At 42.6% G+C, this 12,677-nt stretch overlaps 1 protein-coding gene across 6 annotated transcripts in view; it reads right to left on the bottom strand.

Annotated features, from left to right (window-relative positions):
• The window catches only part of RAPGEF6 (Rap guanine nucleotide exchange factor 6), an 885,786-nt gene that overhangs the window by 665,375 nt on the left and 207,734 nt on the right, over positions 1-12,677 (bottom strand). For all 6 annotated transcript variants that reach the window (XM_078653140.1, XM_078653141.1, XM_078653136.1 and 3 more), the window contains exon 2: positions 5,277-5,347. In XM_078653140.1, the coding sequence (XP_078509266.1) occupies positions 5,277-5,347 (71 nt within the window). The remainder of the gene's footprint in view (positions 1-5,276; positions 5,348-12,677) is intronic.

The raw sequence follows: 12,677 nt of genomic DNA, 5'->3' as shown, positions 1-12,677 counted from the left end.
GCCGATGACACTCAACTTTACCTAAAGCTACAATCCCCGGAAGATATCAAACTTCTGAACTCCACACTTAGAAACACCCAATCGTGGTTGGCCAATAATCACCTCAAACTAAATGCTCTGAAAACTGAGTTCCTTCTGATCTCACCTCCTGCGAAAATTACCACCACCCAAATCTGGCTCAATCACCTAACAGCACTCAATGTCCAACCCACCATCGTGGATTCTGCGAAATCCTTAGGCATCACACTTGACGCCAAGCTCAACATGCAACAGCACGTTAGCAAAGCAACGAAAGGAGCTAATCTCCAAATCAACACATTGAGGAAACTTAAACCCTTCTTCACAGCCAAGGACTTCCAAACTGCTGTACAAGTCCTAGTCATCCCCCGCATAGACTATGGAATTGTGGCCCTCAGCGGACTCCCTCTATCAACAACCGCACCCCTAAGAGCCTCCCTGAACGCTGCCGCGAGACTCATTACTGGCTCTAGAAAACACTCGCATATATCCCCAGACTTAAAATCCCTGAAATGGCTGCCTTTTGAAGCCAGAATACAGCTGAAAATTGCCGTTATGACACACTCGGCCGTACACCACAAGGCACCCAACTACCTCACTCAAAAGTTGTCTATATCAGGAGGTTCGAGATCCAACAGAAGTACAAAAAGTCTACTCCTGAAACCTCGTAGATTCCGGAAGGAAAAAACATACAAACGCTCCTTCTCAGGAATGGCACCCAGGATCTGGAATGCACTCCCTCCTGAAACCAGGCTTATCTCCTCCACTGCATTCTTCAAGAAAGAGGTGAAAACCATCCTTATGGCCAAGTTCACCTGAACTTTACTGTTGTTGGATCAGAGACGTTGCACCGCTTTTTATCATTGGTTACCTGATTGTCTACTGGCATTATATTCTTACTTGATTGCGATCCTATTATGATACTCACTTACTACTGACCACTATATGGTACACATTAGTTTGTTGAATCACCCTCTTGATGCCCCTACCCCTTGTTCTCTGTAATTCTAAGAACATGGTATAAGCCATCCCTATAGCCAAAGTTCACCTGAACTCTATTGTAGCTGGATCAAAGACTTTGCGCCGTCTTATACTACTGGTTACCTGATTGTTTATTGGTATTTTATCTGTACATGACTGCTGTCCTACTATGCTACTGACTATTATTCTGTACCCAATAGTCTGTTTAGTCACACTCCTGTTGCCCCTACCCCTGTCTCTGTGAAGCGCTCTGATATCTGTAAAGATCTTGTTCGCGCTATATAAAACTCTGAATAAATAAATAAATGTGTCAAAGGTTTGTAAAGCAGGTGGCTAAACTCGCTACCGCCGCAATGGTTAATAAAATTATGGTATTAGATCACGATGACATTTCGTGCTATTGGACATTCATAGTTGTACAACGGATCCCTTAAGAAGCACGTCAAAATAGTGCACTGAATACGGTTTCCTGCACAAACATGATTTACAGTGTCAGCTTTAAACATGTATAATTATTTTAATTTCCCATGATAACGTCCTAGAATAACCTATTTTTGTAGATATTCAAAACGTTCTAAAATATCTTACCACCATGAAGGGTTCCCAAAGAATTCTGACTAGAGTAGTTATGGAAGGATACCAGAGAAATAATGAGGTTTCGGGTTGTGTCCATGTTTTAATTAAAAGTGTGTTTGTTCTAGTGTTTCCAATGTTTAGTTTTCAGAGCTTGGTGTCAAATCCTCATTGCAGAAACCGTAAGAAATCATCAGATTTTGTAGATACCACACCTTTATTCCTTTCCAACTGCTATTATTTGAGTGACCGAGTTACTTGAAGGTTGTTGTGTAACAGCTGTGTTTCTAAAGAGGATAAATGCATGTCGGGCACATTCCTTCTAAATGTTTAGATTTTTAACACTTTTTATTGTTTTTCAGCTTGTTTTTGTTAGGAAATTGGGGTTTCTCAAAGCATATTTCTTTGTTTTGTTGACTTGATTCTTTTCTGAAATTATGTTTTTTAGAACAGCGTGTGGCTTTATCATTTTCGGTTTTAAAACGGCGGTGTATTATATGCTACATTCAATCTCGTACAACACTAACTGTATATGTTTTCTATCTCAGTCTAGTCTAACAAAACAGATACCTATATGTATATGCCAACCAATATTTAACGTACTACCTCGATATAATAATTAATGTTTCCTTTCAGGTATTAATATATGCTCATCACAAGCAAATAGACCTGTTTTACATGTTATGTGTTTTATATTGCCAGACAGAGACCCAAGGCTATAGGACCAGGAAAACGGTGATAGGAATTACACATTAGAGGGGTAATTACATAGGTTCTGACAAAAGCCCCAGACCCGTCGTGGCCTAACCACAAGAGCTAAAACATGTCGACAACGTACTTTAGGGTGTAGGGATACTGCATCCACTCAAACCACCACTTACCATACCGAAGGCACCCAATATTAAAGGAACACTGGGGTGCACTTCAGGTATTTACATTTCATCAGTAGACTGTCAGAAATAATATCATAAAAGCTCCCTATAAAATGTTGAGTCCATCCTGATTTATGGGGACCAGGGTGTGACCAAATGAGGAAGCAGAACACCAATAGGGTGAGTGAGGGTTACTAAGAACCTACTGCGTCTCCCCTTCGAGTTCTCGAGTGCAGCCAGATTACTTCTTAGATGATGGGATCCATAGAGTAGCAATAATTACTTGACAGTGCTAACACTAAAAAAAAATTGAAGGCAACATAAAAGAATACAAAACAGACATTCAAATAATAGATTACGGGGGCATGACCTGGAATCGGACTGGTCTCCCTGGACTTCCGATAGCGGAGACCTGCAGGTCCATTAATCCTTAGCCTTGGGGGCTGCCACTGCACCCTTCATTAGGGGTGCCCAAAGCAACACTGCAGAGAGGGCCCACCCCCGCCCAGGAGGCCCCCACTGGTGTTAAGAGCCACTGCTGAGTCGCCACCCACCGACACAAGATGGTGGTGGGAGACCGCAAAACAGTTTTAGAGCGCTGAATGAACAGCTGGCACACTGCCACGAGCTGAGGCAGGGCGGGTGCCCGTGCAGCTGGACTGGCCATTGTTGGTGTGGAGGCGCTCATGGGGATTGCCTGCTGGGCCAAGGAAGAGTGAAGTCTAGCCCGGCAGCAGCAGTTCCTCACACTGAGGAGAGCAGCCTGGGGCTTCTGATGCCGCTCTCCCCCACCCTGGGGGCAACGGCAGGTGCACCCGGTGTAGGCGGCGGGCGGCCAACGCCGCAGCGGTGATTAAGGAGACTGGAGCAGTGATGAGCAGGAAGGATGATGCCTGAGGGCAGCAATGAGGCCGCTGCCGGCATGTACAATTGGCAGTAGAGGCTCCCGCCCTGAGACTGGAAGGCGGTCTGGGCTTGGAATGGACCACTAGAGACTGGCGATGACGGAGGTGCAGTCGGGCAGACATGCAGAGACAGTGGTGAAAGAGGTCCACTGGTGTGCCTTGGAGTCTGTTTGCTGGCAGGTGCTCTGAATGAAGCGGGCCGGAATCTGGGGGCACATATAGCAACTATTTTGGCAGCCATTATGGACACCAAATCCTCCCTGGAACGTAAAATCAACGAGGTCACCCAAGAAGCCGGCTGTTACAGGCTCAAAACTAATTTGACAAGTGGAGGCAGAGAATGCAACTACGGCGGCAAAACTGGATGATCTCAAAGGTCACTCCCACCATAACAACATTCACCTAGTGGGGGACCCGGGTGCGGAGGAAGGACCCGGGAACGGAGTTGCACATTGAGGATTGGTTGGGCTCAGAAGGGAAAGAGAGGAGTCCTTCAAGGTTGTTCACTGTGGCGAGGGCCCCACCCCCGCCATTGCGAAACAGCTCCTGAACTTTCGTGACCAAGACTAAATCCTGCAAGTGGCCATTGTTCATGGGTCTTGGCAGCTGGACAGTGGATCAGTCAATATTTATCGGGACTCCCATTTTGATGTTAAAAAGCAGCTGAGATCCCTGAACCTTAAATATGCATTATTGTTTCCTTCTAAGTTCTGCGTCACAGACTCCGAAGGCTCCCATTTCCTTGGATCAGCTGTAGCAGTTTGGGACAGGCTGGAGGCAAAAGGCTACCAAGTGCAGGGTTACCCAGAGTCAGATGACAAGGAGAGCTGTACAACGCATAGGCTGCAGCGGGGATGGTGGTGGAGGTTAGAGGATACCCCCAAATTGATTAAATTAGCTCAATTTTCCACGTAATCAAATTTCATTGTGAGTTGGCATTTGCAGTCTAAAAACGGTTAAAGGCAAAACCAACTTCTAGGCTTCATTTTATGAATCATGATGGAGTGTGATAGAGAAGTACAGATGGTCTTTTTGCAGCTTCAAAACATTTTCTGTGTTACCACCAGATAAATGCTAAACCCAAGAAAGTAATCACTGAGAACTCTTGACCACTCAGCTGAAATCAACGGACAAAATACGGTCTTATCTGCTCTCCCAAAATAATATTGGTGGCTTATGGCTAACTGGTGAAATCCAAGTATTAGGCCCTTGGAGACTGGCCTTTTTTACATAATCTGGAAGCATAATACGTCAAATGAATAACCTCTAAATTATCAACTGCATCACTGCATGTGGACGGGCTGTTGAAAAGCCATGGGTACACGTGTTGTAAATAATGTTTGTTGGAACTGTTCTAATAATTAACCACCATAACAGTCAACGGCTGGCTTTATTTCCTTTGGTTTATCAATGTCATGGTTCAAGAGGCTATCAAAACTGTTGTGTCCTTATGGTGAAGAATAAAATCGTTCATCTTACCTTCAAGTGAAATTTGCTCTATTATTAAATCTGGCTTGAAAACAGACACCAAGTTAGTTTATTGCTGCTCTTAAAAGTGATTTTGATTTGGGAGACAGTTTATTCTATGAATCAGACTGATTAGGAAAGGGCAACTTCCGCAGCGTCACTTCACTATATAATTATGAAACATTTACCAACCTATATAAAAAGGAACACACAGAGTACGGTTTCTTACGGAATCACTTCCCTAAGCACATACAAACATCACTGATTTTATGCAATAGAGTATAGGTGATTCTCATTAGCGCCACTTTTTATCCATTAGGTAAGCTTATTGTTCCAATAAGTATGCTGAATTCCAGTTGAATATATTTGTTAGAAATATTAACTTTTATTACAATATAACTCTAACCACTTGATCTAAAACAACTATGTATATAGGCCATTCAGACAAAGTTCTGCTTACCTCAGTTGCTGATCTCGAAGATTTGATAGTATGTCCATCCCATGAAGATTAGAGTATATCGTCGATAAATCCTGATGGCAGAAAAGGTGTTTAATTAATTTCTTTCATTGCTCCCAAGTAAAAACAAGCACTGCCAAAGCCAATACGTCGGACTTACATTTTGAGCAACAACTAAACACTTTAAAAACACTATAAGAGACAATACATTTAACATGATGATGATTCAAGCTACTGTCACAATGTACAATGATTACCCGTGTACTGTAATGCAAGCAATCAATAGGAGCTGGAATTAACAGTTTATTTTGTGTACATACAAAAAAAATACTTAATAGGCATGAAGACATCACTACTGTCCAGACAGACCTAACAAACTATAATCTCCAGTGCAGCAAACCAAGACGTTTGTTGAGATTAAGCTTACATTAGCTTGCTGTACAAAACCAATGCGATCAATCTGATTAATTTTAGAAAACGTGGTATTTTTATATTCGTACTGGTGGAGCTATTGTAGTTCTCTCTGGTGCCAAAACATGAAACAATTAACATAAATGCTATGTTATAAGCATGGCTGTGGTGCACAGTGAGTCACTAGCATGGTTTCACAGCCCGCTAAAGTCACAGACTTACCAGAAGAAAGAAGAGATTTAACGACTTTCCTTTAAAACGTGACTGCAGAGCTATTTTATTTTAAATTCTGGGGAAAAATAAAAGGGAAGCCCCTGACGTTCTAATTACCAATCTGAACACCGGAAATAGTTTGCTTTCTTCCACTGTGGGACGCCCTCTTCAATGAAAAGTTAAATGTAGGCAATTTCTCAAACAAATTCAGTTTCTAAAAATGAACTTTTCCGCTGCTTCGCTGGCTGCTGCTTGCAGGAAACATTCATCACGTGAAACAGCTGTTGAACTTTCGCTGTACAAAGACCTTTCTGTTGCGAGAACATTTGTGGTGGCCTGGTAAGCCCAAAAACGTTGGCGCTCGCCTCTGTCCAAAGCAGGTGGGCTGCTAACATTTAGCTCGCTAACAATAGGTGTCTGCCCCGTTAATGTCCACAGTACATCTAACACAAGCAGTAAATGTTTGCTGGCTTGAAAGGTTAAACATGTGGCGCTCGTTGTATTAAACAGGGTCTGCAGTTATTTATATACCGTTCAAAAAAAGAAGCGGTGCGACTGTGCAGACTCATGAAATGGGTCCTGAAACCGGATCCGCCCGTACATTTTTTCTTAATCTGTCAGGTTTAAAAAAATCAACGAAAAATACAATTTCATGACAGAAAAGGTCAATGGCTACTGCAGGATATTCGGGCCTGTGAAGGAGTGAGCTTGGATTTCTATTCAACTACCAGCCCAAAATTGGCAAATTCTGGAGGCACATTGCAGACTGCTTGCTTCACTATTTATTTTAAGTTTCAGCATACATTTGTCTTGGGGGCCATACTATTGCATGATTTAAAGCTCTGCTGCATGAACTGTCAGATAAGGAAACTAAAAGCAAAAGCCATATATTGTAGGCTCTAGTCTATAAATTCAGCCAGCCATAAACAGTGTTGGGCTGAGTAATGCACTCGCCTCTTAACAACAACAAACAGTATTTACCGTCCCTTTAGGATCACAAGTTGTTTACATTAAATGCCTCGAGTAGCACCAATGAAGAACAGAGACTTTCAGGTAGCACCGGGGGCAAGGCAATGCTCTAAAGCCGTTGCACCAAATAGCCCTGCCAAGCATAGGAAGTAGGGGATGAAGCAAGGAAGATGATGAAAACCTCTCCTGTGGCATCACACAAGGGAGAAGAGAAAAATAACTATATAACATGCATCTATTTTCAACCCCTGACATGAGCAAGATTTTCTAAAATTGGTCACTGCTGGTAAACATTATGGATCTACTTTTATACGGCTGCTCTCCAAATTACTTTACTGCACTATTTTTCTCCCGCTTAATACCAGTTTATTATATAGATGTTTAATAATCCCACAGCTTGACCGGTATCTTTACTTTTTAAACAAACACTGTCAAAGCCAAATGTCTATGTGAGATATATTTGAGTTGTCATTGTTTTTTTAGCCATGCTGTACATTTGTGACGTTGCTGTGCAGCAAGGTTTCAAGTTTTTTTTTAAGTGCTATGACACAGCCAGCATTGACTGTGTTCTTGTAGATTTATTTTTACTGCTGTACAATGCTAAAAAACATTAACAAAGCCAACACATCTCACACAGGTGAGACCCATTGACATCGCCAATGCTTGTTGCACTTGCCAGATGAGGACCATGCAGATTCAAAGTATGCCAGAATAATCAAGAAATACTGTTACAGTCTAGGTAATTCTCGCACAAGGCATGCATAGTTGTCAAAGTTTCAAATTCCTAGGAGTGTCATTTTCATAATTTCAGTGTAATTACAACGACCAGGAGTCAAACTTTCTCGTAGGCAAAATCAAGCAACAAAGATGAGGGAAACATATAAATATGTGACATTATACCCATGTGAGCACCAAGGTGGGTTTCAGAATCGTGTTCAAACACATGTAGTTAAGCTAAACTGACACGGTGCAGCAGATTTCACACCGGGCTGGTGAGATCACCACCAACAGCGTTATAAGGTGAGTTGCACAGTGGCTCCAACTAACATTCACCTCCGACCCAAAACAAGTTGTGCGCTAACGCAGCAGCTGAAAAACTGAGCAGAGCAGACAGTGACTGCAGTGCACAGTTCTAGTCAGTACGGGAGAAGCAGCTCAATTAGACTGCGCGCACCGCAATTTTTATTTATTATAAGAACAGTCGGTAATTGGTGGGCCAGCCTGAGGCGCAACGACTCCTCACGCCACACGATTCTGGCTTAACCCAGAGTTCACACACATCTGTCTTAGCCGCCATCGCGGGTGATTGGGTCAGATTGTCGGATAGTACATGCAAGCACTGCAACGGCGAGGTCGCTGCCATACTGCCAGCATTCTTTTTGCTCGTGGTGCAGTTAAGACGTTACCCAGTCCCTGTCCTGAGGAGAACCTTTAATTGTTTTGGTTCGAAACGCGTTGACCCCCCAGCCTGTGACAAGAAAGAAGGGTGCAGCTAGGGACTAACTAACTCCACTGTCGTGGGCCCTCGCTTGCAATCAGATCAAAAATACCGTCACAGGATTTGTGAGACAGGCAGGCAGTCTTATTCCATCTTCAGTTCCGCCTGTCCACTGGTATTTTAGTTAAAGGACTGTTTTTTTTCCTTTATGTTGTATGTAATGTTTTTTTATTACAATTGATTTGGAATGTATGTACTGTGTTCTAAGTTGCTTTTTGGTGTTCTGTAATTTGTTTGAATATCCAGTATTAATGTATATTTTGTATCCATTGTGCACACAATTGTTTGTTTTTGTTTCGACTGTTTTCGACAGTGCTTTTCTTTGAAGACATGTTCTTATGAATTCTTGAAACCTGTTTATAAATTAAAATGATTGTTTTTGCTAAACAAATGGCTTGGTCTTGCAGCACATATGGGCTGTGTGGATTCTAACTTCATTTTAAAGTACCCTGGCTAGCCACCCAGTTCTGTTTTGCATACTGCCAGCAGCAGCAGTGTGCACCAGCAGGTACACAAGGAGCCGCAAGCGGGGTGGGGTCAGTCACAGGACATCGCCTTGGAGTATGAGCTGTGCTGCCATTCCCCCAGCAGCACTTCGTGCAACCCATTAGAACATTGAGAACTGCCTTTGCTCGCGGCGCAGGAGAGGACCACCTGTAAATTCATCTGCCTCAACTCATGTCTCGGTAGCCATCCGGACGTCAGTGAATGCTAAGGACGCGCGGTGTTGGGTGCCTAAGCGTTACATTGTAGCACTGTACAGCTCTAGCAACTGCGTCAGATCCCCCAAAGCCTGCCAGGAGCAGTGCACAACGCATACTGCCACTGCAGCTTGCATGGGGCATTTTTGTACAGCATTGCTCTGGCTTGACAGCTGAGGTGGCGCTATTATGCATGACTTTGCATTTCGTGCAGTGATGCGGACCACCACACTAAAATCCGTTAGTATAACACCCGATGCGTGGTACTTAGCAGAGCTGGCAATGCTTACTAGTAAAATGGGGGATACGTGAATTAAACGTTTGCTGCTGTCTTTTGGTATGATCTGTACGTCAAGTTCAAATCTCGAGAAGACATTGATGGAGCAAGGTTTCATATGTAAAGAAACTTGCTCGGATGCAATCTTCTCAAATAACAAATACTATAATTAACATGTTTGTAAATACTAATAATTGCATTACACATTTTTACATTAAAATTAGGGGAAACAAGCCTATGTGTTTTACTAATAAGTAACCAGAGTGCCTAAATACAGCTGCTGAAAACGCAGGAATTTCCTGCGCATGCATCTACTGCATCTACGTAGTATGACGTTTTTTGCTTTGGTGGGAAATCTTTGGAGCTCCGCAGTAGCTGTCAAGATGGCCGCTTGAAACTCACATTCTAATGCATGCCATGCTTAAACTAAACCTTGCACGTTTTATTGAACTGCTAATGCAATAGCTAAAATAAATTAACAGGATTAGAGTAGGAATAAGTGGTATATAGTGCATTCATTTATTTTCGAATTCTAACATGTTTGTCTTTAACTTTATTATGAACCGCTTCGATGCGGCGGACATTCCGCCGCGGTGCGGAAAAAATGTACGCGTGCGCAGTTTGGACAGTCTGCGGCCATCCTCCGCACACGCCCACCGTGACGTTGGACGGCCGCTGGCCATCCGACGCATGGAAAAGGTTAGTTCATATTCGAGCCGGGAGGGTGACTGAAATCTCCATCCCGCATGGTTATGCGCAAGCACACCAAAATTCTGTCAGAATCCATGATGTGACATTGAAACCCAGCAAAGGGCGCTTTAGTAAAGAAGAGCTTGGGAACATCACCTTTCGACCCAAAGAAGGGAAGGAGAAGTCAAAATTTGTATACACTGTAATCAAAATTAATATGAAATGCGGGTGGGAATAAAGCATGGTAAAGTAAAATTAAGGGGCGGTAATATTGAACAAAGAACTAAAAGAAAACCATTACATTAGTATGGTGTGATGACCTCTCCCCATCCCATTGTCCAATCAGAAGTAGGGGACGATTATTGAAACATTGGGGGGTGGTACACTTAGAATAGTATAACTAAGGTAGGTTTAGTCAGTTAGATGTCACAGACCGACAGACCGTCAGACTTGTCACTGACCTGTCACCGACCCATCACTGAAGCAGACAACGGTGGATGCCACGGAGGTAAGAGATGCTGTTCGAGCACTCTGGTAGTAGAATCAAGAGAGAAGAGACAGAGAGAGACAGAGACAGAGATAGAGAGAGAAAAGAGTCTGAGAAATTACTGAAGAAGACTAACCTGTCCATCTAGAAGGGGGAAGAATTGAGAGCAGTACCAGAGAGGGGCGTTGCACTTAGAAGAGGTCACGTCCAGTCCTGAACTGTCAGCTCCTGACTACTTGGGAGTCCCTTTCCAGCTCCTTGGCCAGGGGTTGGTCCTCACACCATTCTAGGTAAATATAATTCTGTGAAGTATGTCCTTGTACTGTTCTCTGTTTTCCTCCCTTTTCAGGTCCCAACGTCATGAGATTTAACCAAGTCTTTGTGTTTCACTTTGATCATTTTCTTAAAGAAAACGGTGTATGACATGTATTGGTATCTGACTCACAAAATTATTTACTAGATAAAACAAAAAAAATCTCTCACGTCTGTGGTCATTTAAAGATATAAAGGTAAATGTCATTTCTACCTATTCTGCTAACAACCTTATCTATTGACCAGAGGAAATCAAAACCCAAGGTGATAAGGGTTGGTAAGAATTGGCGAAAAGGTAATTTCATCACAAGGTAAATATAGAATTCCTGATTCCCAGCGGTGATTATTGGCTTACTGTGTGAATGTTTATGGGCCCAGGTGAGTATGGTAAATCATGAGTAATCCGAGCAGGTAATCCCGTTGTATCACCATCGTCAGCTTTCATCGTCCCACGGTTGATAAAGAGAGAACCACTCAATTGGGTACCTGTTTTACAAACAATGTACATGCAGACCCTAGGCTCGAAAAAAAATACTTTATGTTCAACTATCTTGCACATAAATAATATCCTGCACAGTAAAAAATGTCAGTACCTAGCAACCGAAAATCCTACACATGATGAGTGCCTTCTCATCAGAAAGAACGTGGGCAAACTCATCACAGTCACATTGGAAAAGTAAAGTTTCAAGCAGGTGCTTAAATTGCAAGGTAAATGGATTTAGCAAATTATGTTTACAAGAGATCCGAAAAATTATTTCAAACTATGCTTTTAAGCAGTCCAAAATTCTCTGGAGTGACAAACTAACGTCATTTTTTTTAAAAAAAGCCGACGACTTAACAGCCTGTGATTCTGGAAAAATTATTTATATTTTGTATATAAAAAATATGCACTGGCAAAGCCAATGGGTCTTGCCTATGCAAGAACTATTGGCTTTGCCAATATGTTTTAGCCATGTGTTGCTGCCCAAAGCTAGCCAGTGAGAGGCATCGCTTGGTCATACCAATCTGCAGAGCTCAGGGCCTCAAGCGATGCTGCGAAATCTCGGACTTGTGCTTTTCATCCACAGAAAGTCAAATAGCAGCACGGCTGGGGAAATTTACAGACCTAACCCGTGCAGGACTAACCGCAAATGCTGAGCCTCAGAAATAAATCCACAGGTCTGGAAACAGGGGAGAGATGGACAAACCTCTGCCTTATAAATGAACGCTCTTTGCACTAAAACAGTATTACTAGAACATAACACTGTGACAAATGTTTTAGGTCAAATTAGACTGTGGCAATAATCAGGAGTTTTAACCTATTTGGTTTTTAGATAATTATTTTAGAATGTTAGCATATTGTAATGATTTTAATTAATCGAACAATAACGTTTTTTTCAAGTTTCAATGTTTTAGCCATGTTGTACACCAGTTTGGCAGCTGTTCAGCATGGATAAAAGTTAGTGTCATAGAGGACAGTGACGTGGAGTGTTGTAAAGTAGAGTACTGAGAAGTAGAGTTGTTGTTATACGGTGGTGTAGAGTTGTTAAGTGCTGTAGAGTTGAGCTGAGTACAGTAGAGTGGAGTGCCACGGATCGACCGAGTGGAGTGCCATGGAGTAGAGTGTCAAGAGTGGAAGGGCGTAGAGTGATGTGGAGTCAAGCGGTGCAGAATGGAGTAGAGTGTTGTGTAGTGTAGTGTAGTAGAGTGGAATTGCAAAGAGTGGAGTGGATTACTGTCAGAGTGGAGTAGAATTTAATGGAGAAGAGTGTCATAGATTGGAGTGTTATGGAGTAGAGTGGCCTAGAATAAAGTGGAATAAAGTACAGTGGTGCAGAGTAGATTGGCGTAGAGTGCATTGGTTTTG

This window comes from Lissotriton helveticus, chromosome 7 (genome assembly GCF_964261635.1).
Source record: "Lissotriton helveticus chromosome 7, aLisHel1.1, whole genome shotgun sequence".
In the NCBI taxonomy this organism is placed as follows: domain Eukaryota; kingdom Metazoa; phylum Chordata; class Amphibia; order Caudata; family Salamandridae; genus Lissotriton; species Lissotriton helveticus.
Note: the sequence above shows the minus strand (reverse complement) of the source record. Positions and strands in the feature narration are given on the sequence as shown.